General features: G+C 35.6%; 1 protein-coding gene across 1 annotated transcript; it reads left to right on the top strand.

Moving 5' to 3' along the window:
• The first annotated feature begins 1,052 nt into the window (after nucleotides 1-1,052).
• LOC149795691 (uncharacterized) lies at nucleotides 1,053-14,766 on the top strand. Its single transcript, XM_089965566.1, has 4 exons — nucleotides 1,053-1,151; nucleotides 7,940-8,087; nucleotides 11,238-12,032; nucleotides 13,010-14,766. The coding sequence occupies exons 2-4, from the start codon at nucleotides 8,055-8,057 to the stop codon at nucleotides 13,187-13,189; spliced, it is 1,008 nt and encodes a 335-aa protein (XP_089821692.1). The 5' UTR covers nucleotides 1,053-1,151; nucleotides 7,940-8,054; the 3' UTR covers nucleotides 13,190-14,766.
• The last annotated feature ends 2,632 nt before the right edge of the window (nucleotides 14,767-17,398 follow it).

Raw genomic sequence — 17,398 nt, 5'->3', positions numbered from 1 at the left:
TTTTGAATTACACAACGGTGGTTGAAATTTCAATATCATATGTCGAGGATCCCTAATTCACACGTTGAATGTAACTGTTTGTGATGAAAGTTCCATTTTCATATGGCGAGTATTTATATTTCATCTTCGGACTTCGTGGAGTTTTGTGAGCTAATAAAACTATCAGAAAAAAATGTAGTGCCTTATACTGATGTTGTTGTTGTTGTTGTTTTTGCTGTCTATTTTGCCAAAATTGTTATTTACCACAAAAATACCAACTAAAGGGGCAAGCATTCAACTTTTACATAATACGATATTCGCAAATCATTTACTCCTAATACTGGAGGGCAACTAGCGGTAGAGACATGGCAAATCATTGACTTTAATATTGGAGGGCAACTAGAGGTAGAGACATTGCAAAGACTTAAGATTACGTTGTCTTGCTGATTTCTGACAAATTATAGGTATTAAACCTTAAATTCAATTTAGAGGTAATGTCCATTTCAAGAAGTTTGACATAATTCATACATGGTATTTCACGGCCTGAAGCAGTAAAAATATATTTACAGCATATATATATATATATATATATATATATATATATATATATATATATATATATATATATATATATATATATATATATATATATATATATATGTGTGTGTGTGTGTGTGTGTGTATATATATATATATATATATATATATATATATATATATATATATATATATATAAGAAAGCTCATGGAATTGTTGGGAACTGATGAAATAGGTAACTTCTAAATTTTGAAATCATAAAACTCCTTAGCTGGATAAAATTAAGAACTCTTTATATCTGTCAGCAGGATAGGGTTTTAGCATCGGGCCAGAAGGTATTAGTGTTCAGCAATGCGTTGGCGACAGCTGACTGGTCAGCATTTTAGCTTCGCTGACAACTGCATTACATTTCGGTGCATGTTATTTTGCCTGGCACGATATGGTTTTTCCAAACCAGACCACGTAACAGAGAATGTTTTAGCACGGCCCACTAATTAAGGTAGCGGTTAGAAATAATCCGATTGAGGCCTTTAGTTAGGCGACATCTTTGCGGGAATTTCGAGATATCAAATTTTTTGTACCCGTCAGTTTCAGTTCTGAACAGAAATATTGCGTACCTGCATTTCTTTGTTTAGGTAATCCTTATAAAGATTTGAACTGGATGTGCACTTTCATCAAATTCTGCACCAAACCAATGTGTTGTTACCTTTATCGAAGATCGTGCATCCTGTATACAAAAATTGGGAGCGAGACATTTCGACCCTAAGAAAATTCCAGTCATTTCATTCCCCAATTTATGTATTTTTAAAACAATAATGATAGTACAACTCTCTTGGCTCATGTGCGCGCTCCGATTCACTGTCTGAAGCTCATCATCATCATCAACATCGTCAAACCCGTAGCCCAAGAGGTCGTTGGGGCACCACAGATGACTTTACAACCAGTTCTCTCCATCTTTCCCAGTTCTCTACTGTCCTTTGGGTATCTCCAAATCCCATGCCCGTCCACTCCTTAATGTTGTCTTCCGACCTCTTTATCTTTCAGCCTCTTCAGCACCCTCACATTGTACCCCGCAAGAGTATTTTTTTTCAGTCCAGTTGATCTTGAGACATGACCGTACCACTTCAGTTTGCACTTTTTTACAGTGGTCAGGAGGTCTGTATAGGGTCCGATGGCTTGTTGGATCCTGTTGTGGACCTCTTTGTTGGTTACATGATCAATGTATGAGATGCCCAAGATCTTGCAGTATTATCTCATTTCAGTGGTTTAAATCCATCTCTGTAGATCTAATGTGAGCGTCCATGTTTCACAAGCATGCAGAAAAATGAATATGACATTCGAGCACATCAGCCTTATTTTGGAACCAAGAGTAATGTTGGCATCTATCCACATTGGTCTCAAACTTGTTGCTGTTGCATAGACTATCATGCAAAGTAGTTCTGGTGTGGAGCCCACATCTGTGATAATTGATCCCAAGTACTTGAAGCTTGTGACAGCTTCTGTCCACTGACCCATATTTCTGCACTAATGCCATTGGTGTTATTTGTCATCAGTTTTTTTCTGCAGCTATAGGTGTCATTTTAGAGAATTTGATTACACATAACTTTAAATGGCATTTCGTGCCTTGTCCATCAAAATTCCATTGAAGATCATTGTTTAAATTCCTTGAAAAATGCTTGACGCAAATTCAGCATTAACATACTTTAACATTTTGAGACAGAGTCAGTCAAGTGGGTGATCCTAATTAAACCAGTTTTTGTTGCGCTATGAGCAAACGCGCCTGCTGTTGGGAAGAAGTTGTACTACAAACATTGTCATTTATAAACAAAGCCTGGAAAAATGCCAGCAGGAAAACAACTGCACACAAGTCCAATAAATTGGAGGCAATTATGTTAATTTTAAGTTGACTTTGGAATAAAGTCATTAATTAGTCAATAAGATATCACACTAGAACATAAATATCAAGTGAAGTGGCTTATACATTGTAGGACTAAGCCAACAGTTATATCAGAATATAGGTTCAGTTTTTCAGATTATAGGTAAGGTGCCTAATATGATAATAAAAGAACCACATTGGGGGGATAAAGAATGTGATAAGGCAAAATATAATACAAACTACTGGTTACAACAGCTTAGAGCATCCGCCTCAGATGCGGGATGTTGTGGGTTCGAACCATGGATGAGTCATACTAAAGACTTACAAAAATGGTAGTAATAACTGCCTTGCTATGCACTCAGCATTAAGAGGTTAGTTTTAGGACTGGTCGGCCTGGTGTCAGGATAATGTGACTGGGTGGGTCATCATGCTACATGTCTCTTGCATGATTCCCCAGTGCTAGACATCACTATATACTGCCACACTGCAGATGTTGTAGCGATATGACTGAAAAATTGTTAAAGCCTTGTGAAAAATCCAGATCACACACACACACTGGTTACAGTGCTTTAGATTCTCAAATACTTAAGCTGACCTTAAGTTATATGAGAGTATAAATCGGCTTTTAAACCAATAATTGCACTCAAGAAAATATACAGAGAATCCCAGATGAATAAATTAACTCAAGTGAGGAAAAACCTTTGCCAATTTTGGCATATTTTGAAATAGGGAAACACATTATTCTCAACATGAAGAGAAATGTATCTCCCCCAAAACTGGTATGAATACTTGAAATCTTTACTGAAGAAGCCTGTGTCCAAGTTAGATGATTATGACAATAATGTTTGAGAAGAATGACCTCACTTACAGGTTGATGATTTAAAGACTCCTATTACAAATGATGAAGTTTTGAGAAGTTTACTAAAAACAAAACTCCTGGACCTGATATGATAAAAAACAAGAACATTGTCAAATTCATTTATTTTCCTAAACAGTGGGAGAACAGTATTATCTGTCATTTATACGTGCATTGACAAGAGCGATCCGAACAATTACAGAGGGATATCCTTTAGTGAGACTTTATGATCCAAACAATTACAGAGGGATATCCTTTTTTGATACTTTATGCAAGATCTTTACTGACATATTGAATAATGATATATACATGTAGGCAGAAGACAATGGTCTGATAGACAAAACACATGCAGGGTTTAGGAAAACATTCTCTGCAGGTGACATGATTATATACGATTGTTATGAGTGTATACAATTATATATTCAGTTATTCTCTAAAGAGGTGGTGCAGAAACCTGAAATCCTGTTCTTTCATCAATACTCAAATTTTATGTATAGTGATTTCATCACATTTATTATAATTTACAATCACCATCTGTTTGCAATTAATAGGCTACGTGGGATCAGCGACTTTGTATTCTTTCAGACCTCATTTCTCATACACATTGCTATTGGGGTTTTCAAAAGGCAGATGTAGTTCTATAGATAATTTTGTGTTTGTGTGTGGTTATTAAAAAGTTAATTTGCAAAATCTTGTCTTTGTTTCATTGTAAGGTTGATTGTGTTGCATGCACATCTTTTATGAACATGCTATCAAACGAATTGATCATGTACTTTCAAGAGGCAGCTGTTTTCACTTTATTTTCTATATTTAATATAAGAATTAATTACCTATTATGTATTCATTACAGGTTTCACTGTAATGTATTTTGGGATACCATCAAATATGTTGACATGATTGCAGCATTCTGGGATGACGTCAACCCTTATTCTCTAACTTGTTTTTGGGCTGTTAGCAATATGTAAACAAGGTCAACCATGTGACTGTTTGAGTGTAAACATTGTCAAGTTGATCACCTTATTCAACAAAGTGGGACATGATTTGGCTTTTGGTACGAGATGTAGGAGACTTGCATTTGGGTATTTTTATATGGGTCAAAAGGAAAGTACATGTAGATCTTTGATACTTTTTCTATTGGTTAATTACTTAACTGTTTGTTTCCAGAAAAGGAAACATTGTTGAAATAATTTATTATTTGGTGTGATCAAAAACTTTTATTTAATAAAACTTCCATTATAAAAAACTGGCTGATGATGCAAGTGTCTGTTTAGAACTGAAATACCAGTAGTCACTACCACAAGATTATGGAAACCACGAGAATATGAGAAACTACTATACTTTTGCTCTTTTCTACCCTATTAAACTAGAGATCCTGTGTATAATTTTTCAATTAAATGAATGGATTTGAAATTTGACCATCCTTTGTGATTAGGAAAATTGAATTCATGAGCACGGCTGTACAGGTCAAGGTCAGGGACTAGTATCATGCCTATATTGGGCAAGTGTCTTATGTAAGGAATTTAGTCCTGAGCAAGTCCATTGTTTAAAAACTGAAATGTCAGACATGCTGTTTTATAAAGTAATAAATTTACTCCTTTAGTCATAATGAACGCCTGTTTACTTATCCCTCAGCAGGAGAAGGGCAAATGGGAATTTGAAAGAGATTACATGAGTACATCCTTAACATGCATCTGGCTACTTGACACTTTAGTGGCGCTCTACAGTTTTGTATTTTGCATAGGGTTAGGATTTTAAAGAAAAAGAATTTCCCTGGCTTTCCTCACTGGTTATACTGGCTATTTAAAAAAGACCTTGTATATCTTATGTATAATTCAAAGAACCTTTAATTCCCTTTATTTTGGTGTATGATTGATGGGTGTACTATGGGTTGTAAAGTATACAGCTTGGCCTTACTTCAGATGTGCACCTTTCAAAAAAGTGCTAGCTCTACTTGGTCATTTTTACTTCCTGAACTTCAGAGGTAAATTGTATAAAAAAAGAGCCGATAACTTTTTTTACATTCTGTATATTTGGTAATTCATTCATTGCACTTTCAGAAGCTGGTATTGTCTAGTCTTGCAAAATTCATTTTCCCTATTTTAATAGCTGCTATGTATAGTGTACTTTAGATAATTCAGGCTGATTTTTTAACACAAGGGAGCAGTCATTTTAGTTAGCAGTGTGCTTAAATCATGTAAAATTTCCAAAAGTACAATATCCAAAGAAATATCATTCACATCACATTACTGTAGCATATAGATATGGCAACATTTTCTCCATTGTGCTTGTTTTAAATGCAAACTACTTCACCTTACATACGTCACTCTCACTAAAGTACATATTAATTGGTGAGCGCCGCCTTAGTTACTATTATGGTCTCCATGCATTAGGTACCATTATGGTCTCCTTGCATTAGGTACCATTATGGTCTCCATACATTAGTTACCATTATGGTCTCCTTGCATTAGGTACCATTATGGTCTCCTTGCATTAGGTACCATTATGGTCTCCATGCATTAGTTACCATTATGGTCTCCTTGCATTAGGTACCATTATGGTCTCCTTGCATTAGGTACCATTATGGTCTCCTTGCATTAGGCACCATTATGGTCTCCATGCATTAGGTGGCGCTTTACAGTTTCGCATTTTCCATAGGGTTAAGATTTTAAAGAAAAAGAATTTCCCCGGCTTTCCTCACTGGTTATACTGGCTATTTAAAAAAGACCTTGTATATCTTATGTATAATTCAAAGAACCTTTAATTCCCTTTATTTTGGTGTATGATTGATGGGTGTACTATGGGTTGTAAAGTATACAGCTTGGCCTTACTTCAGATGTGCACCTTTCAAAAAAGTGCTAGCTCTACTTGGTCATTTTCACTTCCTGAACTTCAGAGGTAAATTGTATAAAAAAGAGCCAATAACTTTTTTTACATTCTGTATATTTGGTAATTCATTCATTGCACTTTTAGCAGCTGGTATTGTCTAGTCTTGCAAAATTCATTTTCCCTATTTTAATAGCTGCTATGTATAGTGTACTTTAGACTAATTCAGGCTGATTTTTTAACACAAGGGAGCAGTCATTTTAGTTAGCAGTGTGCTTAAATCATGTAAAATTTCCAAAAGTACAATATCCAAAGAAATATCATCCACATTACATTAATGTAGCATAGAGGTATGCCAAAATTCTCTCCATTGTGCATGTTTTAAATGCGAACTACTTCACCTTACATACGTCACTCTGTCAAAAGTACATATTAACTGGTGAGCGCCGCCTTAACTGGTGCTTACAGCAGTGATGTCAATAACATGAGCTTGACGCCTTGTATTCACTTCTAAGCAGATGTATTTTGAAGTATCAGTGGTATGATGGTCAGTGTCAATGAACAAAATCCTTGTTGAGTCATACCTGCATGAAATAAACAGGAAAATGTTTTAGTTTTTGAGAAATAGTGAGTATTATCAGTGTTTTAACAATCCTCTGACAGATGGGATGAAACTACAGGGTTGATGAAATTTGACCTGGTACTCACCATTTGCATTACTAGCCACATGACTACACAAATCTCGCAACCACATATCCATGACATCTGAGGTCCAATAGTCAAGTGATATTAACAATAAACCACTTTCCAATGTTGTACGAAAATTCCAAAATGTTAAATGAAAGTTAAATGCTACTTGTAAAAGAACAAAAGAATCGAGCACATGTCAGCAATGGTTTTGCTGTATCATATAATTACCACATTGACATGTGCTCTCTGCCTGATGAATCTGGCTTCGTACAGGTTTCTTATAGTTGTCTTCAGAATAAATATTTTGAGAATTATGTGTATTTTCTGGTTTTGTAGAGTATAAATATGGTTTTTAATTATTAATTGCACTTCAAGAGTTCCAGTATTTTACAGTCTCGTTTCAATAGCTCAGTTTCATTAGATTAAAAGATATTCAGTAATACTGGTACTTAAATGTTTTATTCTCTTTCAATACTTTCTGTATCCATACTGATCTCATCACACCTATCAGTTTAACGCACTGACTGGCAAAGACCGCTAGTGGATACATAATAAATACATGTGAACTGAAACACTATAAACCACTTTATAATCCCTTTTTGTTTAAATGGGCTATAAAAAAACAACCTATAAAAGATATTTTATTATAGTTATGAAGTTCAATTAACAAATAGCTGAGCTGTGTTGATAGTAAGGAATGTATCCATGAGAAAACCATGTGAAGGGGTTTTTTGTTAACCGTGTGGCTCATTTTTTGTTTGGTTTTTAATATTGTAGATTAAAACAACCACAGAATCCATGAAAAATTGGTACCCCATGAAAATTTGTTAACCTTCAAGTACATCACTACCTTAGAAATATGGACAGACAGTACATTGATATCGTCATTAATGACAACCTTCGTCTCCATATAAAAGTTATTATAGCCTGAGAAAAATGTGTTGAGCATGATATCTTAGTGTCAGGGAGGCAAGAGTGTCAACTCAGTTGTTAAAGTTTTTTGTAAGGCTATCATTGCAATAAATGTAAGGCACATCATTCTGAGAAACTCTTGTCTGCTTGCTGTATTTCTTTTCAGATGTGTTTTTAATCATAGGCATCGACATCTTTTGTTTTTACAAAAATCACCTGCAGTTCATTTGTCCCATAATAAAAATGTGCTAAATTTCCTTTTACAGATGTGTGGTGCTGTTTAACAAGCTATTGTGGAAAAGACGGCAATGCTTCATCATTTGAGATTTCTATAACATGGAATAACAATTTGAATTCAAGTGCATCTCATCATTCCCTTCCATGGCACAGACCCCTACATCTGCAGGGAGACAGGTATACAGATTTATATCTTGGGACATTGTGAAAGGATGGAAAGTAGATCTTGTTACATTTCTTATTAATCATTATGTGCATCAGTTAGATTTTGTTATGTTGAGGTTTTCAGTGATACATTAAGTTCATCATCAAGCCATAGAGAACTGAGGGTTCAGAAGTCACAACTGTGTATCACTTTTTCAACAACAGCAGTTGTGGCAGTGTTAGATTATATTTGTAAATCATATAAAGCATACCTGACTTGTGCAGAAAACATTATTTTAGACCCCCAAACCCACTGATAAAGCAGTGTTTAGAATATTACTTTAAGTAATCTTTGTAACAACCACCCCCAAAACAATATAGAGACCTTTCTTTACCACCATGATATGTACCAGTGAGCTATAGCCTGTACAAACAGAAACAGTCCTGCTTAGTGCTCGTGTACAGCTATTGTTGGTTCAGTTTATACAGCTGATTACCATTGAGGCAGTTAAAAAGTAAGGTGGTGAAAGATCAACAGCTGCTTTTTCACAGATTACTGAATGACAATAGCTAGGGTTATGTCCTGTTGCATCCTTTGAGTACTGCTTTTGGAGAGCCCATTAGGCTAATTTGCATAGGCAAAGTACACCAAGTGGAACAGCTCAAATCATTTGCATTTGAGAGACTCAAAAGAGATGCATGTTGAAGGACAAACATTATTACACATCATTACCTTGAATGATAATGTTTAAGCCATCTTTATTAAACATTATTGGCAAATTCATGGTCCTTGGCAACATTTCTTTAAGACTAGATACTTGATAGGCATTAGACTTTGTATACCTGGACAGGGTTGGACTTGGGATACCTGGTAGGCATTAGACCTTGGATACCTGGATGGGATTGGACTTGGGATACCTGGTAGGCATTAGACCTTGGATACCTGGATGGGATTGGACTTGGGGTACCTGGTAGCCATTAGACCTTATATACCTGGACAGGATTGGACTTGGGATACCTGGATGGGAATGGACTTGGGATACCTGGTAGGCATTAGACCTTGGATACCTAGATGGGATTGGACTTGGGATACCTGGACATGATTGGACTTGGGATACCTGGTAGGCATTAGACCTTGGATACCTGGATGGGATTGGACTTGGGATACCTGGTAGGCATTAGACCTTGTATACCTAGAAGGGATTAGCAGACCTGCCAACTCTTACAGTTTTGCTGTAAGTCTTATGGAAATTACCCTTCAAATATGGACTTATGGAATAAAAGATCAGATTATTGCAATACAATAGTTTGGGGTTAAATCTGGAAACTGGTTTGTCGGAGTTTGATTTGGATCTAGGTTTCATATTAGATTTAATGGAATTGGTCAGGGAACTAGAAGAAATTTACCAGAGTACCTCATATGCTTAAAACTGCACATATTTGTGATGCAACATGTCTGCATGATCAAGCTGTTTTTTTAAATGATGACTAACAAGCAAGTGGTCAGGACAAAATGGACAATGAATATCTTAAGCAGTTTTAATAGTTCAGAAAAATAAAATGGAATATTCGGATTCTTGGAGAGAAAAGCGGAGAGAGCAGCAATTAATTTTAGTGGACATCATGTGTTGATTTCAGTACGTCACATGACAGGAAAGATGATTGCCATCGCCGCGCCATTTTTTTAAGGGATTAAATCCAGTTGAGAGTTATCAAGAAGTCATTGAGCTGTGTAGGGTTGGAACTGCAGTTTGTGAAACTGTACTGGAGGTAATTAAGGTTAAATGAAACTTTGCAAACTTTTGAGTTGAACAAGATGTTTACAGTTGGTACATCAGTTTTGAATCACACCTCTGGACTTTTAAATGCATGTTTTCCAGGTTGACAAATAGCATTACATTATATTTTGTTACACTGTTCTGAAAACTGGCCCAACTTACAGAAACAAATTTACTGTCTTACTGAGGAAGTCTTGTTAGCTTTGCCAGGTCTGGATTAGACTTGGCATTAGACTTTGGATACCTGGTAGGCATTGGACTTTGGATACCTGGTAGACATTAAACTTTGGATACCTTGTAGACATTAGACTTTGGATACCTTGTAGACATTAGACTTTGGATACCTTGTAGACATTAGACTTTGGATACCTGGTAGACATTAGACTTTGGATACCTGGTAGACATTAGACTTTGGATACGTTGTAGACATTAGACTTTGGATACATTGTAGACATTAGACTTTGGATACCTGGTAGACATTAGACTTTGGATACCTTTTAGACATTAAACTGTGGATACCTGGTAGACATTAGACTTTGGATACCTTGTAGACATTAGACTTTGGATACCTGGTAGACATTAGACTTTGGATACCTTGTAGGCATTTAATTTTGAATACCTGGTAGGCATTAGACTTTGGATACCTGGTAGACATTAGACTTTGGATACCTTGTAGACATTAAACATTGAATAAGATTTGCCAGTTTACATGGAATAATATCCTTGAGGTAGGCAGATCTAGGTGTCAGAGGTCAAATTCACAGGATGAATTATTGTTAAACCATTTTGAGGTACATAATAGAGAGATATATAAAGAGTCAATATTTTTTTTATTTCAGTGCATATAAAGGGTCTATATTTTCTATTTCCATACATGGATTTTCATCAGTTTGTCAATATTAGCAGTGGAACAGAATTCCTAGTACAATTGTTATACACTTCTTGACTTGAATCTTTTAGCAGGAGCTTTAGAAACTTACCTTTTACTGAAGTTTTATTGTGAAACACTTTTGTGATTTTTCTGTTTTTTTATATTAATAAACACGATATTTACCTTTAACATTCTCCAATAAATGTTGTACATTCTATATTTTTCTCATACTTTTAACTTCACGCTAAGGGTCAGTGGTCAAAATCTCATGTTATTTGTGGGAGAACTTACCATATTATTATAGATGAACACCTGCATATATTTTCCACAAATCATAATGCAGTATTATGAAACTTCAGAGCAGTGAATAAATTTGTTCATTAAATGCTATTTCTTTCTACCTATCATTTGTTCTTCAGCATCTTTAATGACCTACTTTCAATAAATGTTATGTAATTTGCTTTTTTAAAATAAATTTTCTCGTCGGGTTAAAAATAAAATGTAGGTAACAGATAGAATTTCCTTGTTTTACAGATGAGTTCAGGCTTGAAGGAAAGATTGAAAAGATGCGGACGTTACCATACATCACCAGGCGACCAACCACTGAATAAGCAGCCTCGCCTTGCTGTGCCAATGAGTGATATATTAAGGTGTCCTCCTGAGAAGACAGTGACTACTGTTAATATTAATGATGATGATGATGGTTTTTCAGGTGCTAAACAAAAACTTTTCCAGTCACCATGGAGACATCAAAAACAAATTGAAATTACCCCTGAAAAATTTTTAAAAGAGAAGATACAAGTATTAGGTGTTACTGTCCAATCTATGATATCCTCAAAGGGTGATTTTAGTTTATTGCAAAGTGAGGACTGTTTGTCTCTAGGGAAAAATGGTAGTCTAAGTCAGGGTCTGAGTGATTCATCCTCACCTAGTGTTTCTGTGACAAATACGAGTCTTAGTCAAGGTCAGAGTGATTCATGCTCACCCAGTATTTCTATTACAAGTGTGAAAAGTGCTGAACAGAGTACCGTATCTAGTGTGTTGAAGCACATAGCAGTTGTTGGGAGTGAAGCAACAAAAACATTGGGGACACCATTGACATCAAAGTCAAGGCTAAGTTCTTTCTCTTTGAAAGGATCAAAACTAACATTTAGTGATACTGGTTGTGATTCTGACCAAGATCAGATGGAGAAAATGACTTCTTGCCCTGACAGTAGCGATATCTCAGCTGAAGAACTTATAGTAGAGAGAGACAGACTGCAGAAATTACTTGCACATAATGAAGACACATTGAGGAAATTGAATATGGTCAAAATGTATAGAGCAAAGGTGAGGAATTTATTTTTTTGTGGTCATTTTTTACAACATTAGGTTTTGCATATTGCATCATTTAGTTATGTTAAAGTGTGCCACAAATATCTAAGTGGTAAATACTGTAAAATTAGGAATTTAATTGAGTTTCTGAATTTATGTTTTATATGTGTAGCAAAAAACAAAATCCCCACCCCACCCACCTTTAGCTACCACAGTCAAGATTCTCAGTAAATTTATGAAAAATAATTTTAGGCATGAAGTTGAAAAAGATTGCTTTGTAAGTAAAATTTTCAACATGTTTAGGGCTGCATTGCAAGAAATTCGTAACTTCTGACATGTTGAACACACAAAGAGCTTGAGATTAGCATCCAGTAAATTGGTTTTTTTTCTTCCTGGATTGGAACTGCATTTTGGAGAAAAAAATTGGGATACCATGTATACCCACATATAAGTCTGATCCAACTGCAAAATGTGTAAACCCTGATCTGTCATTCAGATAATATGCCAGTAGATCAGGGTCTTTGTTGTTTACAGTTGGATCTGACTTGTAAGAAAGTATATACAGTATTTTGTGAACACTGCAAAAAAAGAAACTGAGTCTTAATCATCAAGACAGTAATGACGCCAATATGAATGCATCAAAAGGCTTGGTGATCATGATTAATTCAAGGTGCATTCACTTACATGACTGTATTTGCATGAGTGTTCTTGCAATAATTATGTACTAGTAATTCAAATATCCACAAACATCTGGAACTAGTACTGATAGTGTAGTTTATCCTGATTGAACTTACCATCATAAACACTAAACACTTTGGACTAAATGCTTAAAATTAAATTGCTTTGCATAATTTTATTACATTTACAAATTTATTTTTGCATTTTTATTAAATTTCCATAAAATACAGAAATACACTGCTTTTCTAAAGCTCCTCACAGAGTAGAAAATATGCAAAGGTTGACTTCATCTGCTGACTTGCTTTATTTTTCAGAATGATCTTGCAACTTTATGCAAACTGATAGAAAAGTGGCGTTCTGTCAGCCAAGAAGCCTTGCAAGATCTTCATAACCTGATGTCAGAACCCAAACCCACCCTGACGGAGTTAATCAACCACTGTCAGATAGACCACATACTTGTCAGTTATAATGCAGAGGAAGAGAGCTTTTCATGAACCTTGTGATGAACATACCAAATGGTTGCAGTCAGTTCATAACCACATATATACTGTATCCTATGAATTACATGTGTTATATAGTTTGATTGAACTCTGTGAGGAATATTTGAACTTGTGTTTACAAGGGTCACATAATAAGTTCTAGAAAACAACTTTTGCTGCAACTGTTTTTAAGTTTTTATACCTGTCGGCTTTTAGATTTCTATAGCAGCTGGTGGAGAAAAGTTTATAATGGTAATACTTACCTGACAGGTAGGATGGAGTTTGAGAGATTTTTCAACTCCTGCAATTTCATCAATAACTTCACATGCTGTCCTTTTCTCAGGACCATTCTTTTCTCCTTGTCTGTGTCATTGGTCAAAAATTATATTGGGGACACAGTTTGGTTTCACTTATATTTATAGCCAGTTGGTAAAGCATTGTGCTCATTATCCAAGGGTTGTAGATTTGATGCTGCCGAGGTCAGCTTCTATTGGTTGTATCAGTATGTATTTGGGAAAGGCACATGCCTCCCATTTCCTCTGCATGATATAGTCAGTAATGTCTTAAAAGTAACATTAAAACCCAACAAAATAAATGAATATTACAAAATAATATGTCTGTAATCCTGCACTTGATTCACTTCACATTTGGATGAAATATCATATAATCCACTTAGCTCAGTAGTACTTCTATTCCTGGATTATGCCGCAGCTTGCTTCCATAGGCAGAATTATAATGGGGAATACATATTTAAGGATTATTTTTTTCGACACTGTATTTTCATAACAATCATCACACACTAACTGTAAGGATTTGGACCATTCCCATCCCAGGTTCAATTTTCTGGGTGGAGACATGGAGTCAGTATGTAGGACACCATTTGGGTAAAGGTTTGATTCCATTTTGTATGCTTTTATAAACATTGTATTCAGTTAACAATAAATTGGAAATACTACCATATTCCTCAGGGTTAAACCCCTGGATGGAGCAATGGTGTCAAGAACTAGGACACTTTTGATTCATTATTACTATTATTGTTTCAGTAACTTTTCCAATTTTGGTACATACTTGGAATAAAATGTCACATTTGCTTATCACCTTTTACAACTTATGCTTTGGGGTTCAGAAAGTATGATACATCTTTTAGCTGTATTATTTTTTGGCACCCAATTTACACCTTATTTGGAATAAATAAAAACATACAATTCCTGTAGCATTTCTGCCCTTGGGCCATGCCCCTGATTGGTGTCGTGGAGTTATGCCCTTTTATATACAAATAACCTGCCTTGGGGGCATACTGTATGTTTCTTAACATACACTTCTTGATTAACTGTATGCTGCATTCAGCTGAACAATTGTTATAATTTTGTACAGTGTTTCAAAGTATTTGTTGTACATAGTGTTTCAAAGTATTTGTTATAATTGTTAAATTTTTTATAAGTTAAAGTTTATGATTATTTATCTAAATGTTGTTGACTTTAAAATGGTTTGATGCTTTGATTTCCGGCGAATAGTTTTCTTGAAAGTGACTATGCTTTGAATCCTGGGAATGTATGCCACATTTTATTTAGTATTGATACTATTTATATAAATAAAATAAAATTACAACTGCTCATCTGAAACAGTGTCTTGTGTTCCGTTACAATTAACAGTAACATAATCTGTCCATCTTTCTCTCCATCCAGCCATTTTTCTTCTGTCCAATTTGGTTCAGCAGCAGTTAGATATAAATCATGATAATTTAGTCAGTTTATTCTGTTATGTGTATTTGTATTTTAGTTTTAAAGTTCCAAATCTCTAATTTTCTTGTGACCACTATTTTTTGATAAACTATTTTATATATCTGGTTGCCATCAAACATAAATTACCTCATAAAATTAGGTTATTGAAGGCATTTGTCTCCCTTTCTTTGAGAATAATGACACTTTTATTATAAAATTTGGGCTGCTTTCAGCATAATGGATGAAGGTTATATACTGTGGACATTGTTAGCTCATGTGTACAACGTACAAGAGAACTTGTGCTTTACCCTTGGTGTCATCATTTTCCAGTCAGGTCAATTGCATAGAAGTTTGTTATACTGCCATTGCTGCCAGCTTCATGCATTTATTCAAACTTTTTTTAGTGTTCATCACATCACTCTGAACTACCACAGGGTAAAGCAGGTTACAATGACCTACCCACTTGATACGAATAACAATGTTATTAAAAGTTAACGCCATTGTGAAAGTTTCAACTTCCAGGCAGATCTCCAGCTTTAGGCATGGTATATTCATGTACATTAATTTTGCTTAAAGCTTAACTATATAGAAATTTTGGGATACTTGCATATGTCCAGATGTAGATTTGCTGCATTTATGGAAATTGGTCAGTGTTCTTTGCATCATTCCAAACCACCTCAGGGAAAATTTAGTCACAGTGACCTACTTTCTTAACTAATGCTGTGTATTGCAGGCTAATACCAGCTGTAGGTATATATGTAGATGTAACTTGGTCATGATGTTTCATGCATTATTTGGATTCACTCGGGGAGGGGGGGAGTGAGTTGGTCTACTGTAATTACTTTCTTACTTTCAGTTTATCTCTATTATAATTATTTTGTCTTCCTATGACATTTCCAGCTCCAGGTATGTGGTAGTTTATAGAATTTCGTCAGGGTGATAGTTGCATCAATTTAAAATACCTCAGGTAAGAGTGGTCTACTTTTTGTACAGGTTAACCCCAGGGTAAAATTATTATCTTGCTGGCAAATCTCCAGCTGTTGAATTCAGCCAGAATGTTCCTCACGTTATTGTAAACTACCTTAGGTAAAGGTTGGTTTCAGTGACCTACTTCCTGTAGAGCCTGCCTTGGCAGAAGCTCTACACAATGATCATTTTGGCATCTGTATGCATGCCCATCTGTTCATCCATACTCTAGATTAACTGTAATGTTATTTTTGTATGAGGGGCCCCGAGTGGCCGAGTAGTCTAAAGCACTCACCGTTCTGGATCACTGCCATCTCACCTCTGTCTGTGTGGGTTCGAGTCCAAGGATTGGCTAGCGTGGATACGTAGGAAAGCCTGCCAGTAGCTTCTTGTGGGTTGGTGGTTCTTCCCTGGGTTTTCCAGGGTTCTTCCTCCACCAGTTATACTGGCTGCCATGTATAGCCTATCTTGTGCTGAAAAATGGCGTTAAACCCTAGAACAACAACAAAATTTTTTTTTGTATGTAGTCATTTTAGCATCTGTCTGCATGCCCATCTGTTCATCAATACTCTAGATTAACCTTAATGTTAGTTTTGTATGTAGTCATTTTGGCATCTGCATACATGCCCATCTGGGGGCCCCGAGTGACCGAGTGGTCTAAAGCGCTCTCCGTTACGGATCACTGCCATCTCACCTCTGTCTGCGTGGGTTCGAGTCTCGGATTCGGCCAATGTGGGTATGTGAGAAAGCTTGCCAGTAGCTTCTCGAGGGTCGGTGGTTCTTTTGGGGTTCTTCCTCCACCATTAATACTGGCCGCCATGTATAGCCTATCGTGTGCTGAAAAATGGCTTTAAACCCTACAACAACAACATGCCCATCTGTTCATCAATACTCTAGATTAACCTTAATGTTAGTTTTGTATGTAGTCATTTTGGCATCTGTATTCATGCCCATCTGTTCATCAATACTCTAGATTAACTGTAATGTTATTTTTGTATGTAGTCATTTTGGCATCTGTATACATGCCCATCTGTTCATCCATACTCTAGATTAACCCTAATGTTATTTTTGTATGTAGTCATTTTGGCATCTGTATACATGCCCATCTGTTCATCCATACCTAGATTAACCTTAATGTTATTTTTGTATGTAGTCAATTTGGCATCTGTATACATGCCCATCTGTTCATCCATACTCTAGATTAACCCTAATGTTAGTTTTGTATGTAGTCATTTTGGCATCTGTATACATGCCCATCTGTTCATCCATACTCTAGATTAACCCTAATGTTATTTTTGTATGTAGTCATTTTGGCATCTGTATACATGCCCATCTGTTCATCCATACCTAGATTAACCCTAATGTTACTTTTGTATGTAGTCATTTTGGCATCTGTATACATGCCCATCTGTTCATCCATACTCTAGATTAACCCCAATGTTATTTTTGTATGTAGTCATTTTGGCATCTGTATACATGCCCATCTGTTCATCCATACTCTAGATTAACTGTAATTTTATTTTTCTATGTAGTCATT

The sequence above is a fragment of the Sinohyriopsis cumingii genome, chromosome 7 (genome assembly GCF_028554795.1).
Source record: "Sinohyriopsis cumingii isolate HCF-2022 chromosome 7, ASM2855479v2, whole genome shotgun sequence".
Lineage (NCBI taxonomy): Eukaryota > Metazoa > Mollusca > Bivalvia > Unionida > Unionidae > Sinohyriopsis > Sinohyriopsis cumingii.
Note: the sequence above shows the minus strand (reverse complement) of the source record. Positions and strands in the feature narration are given on the sequence as shown.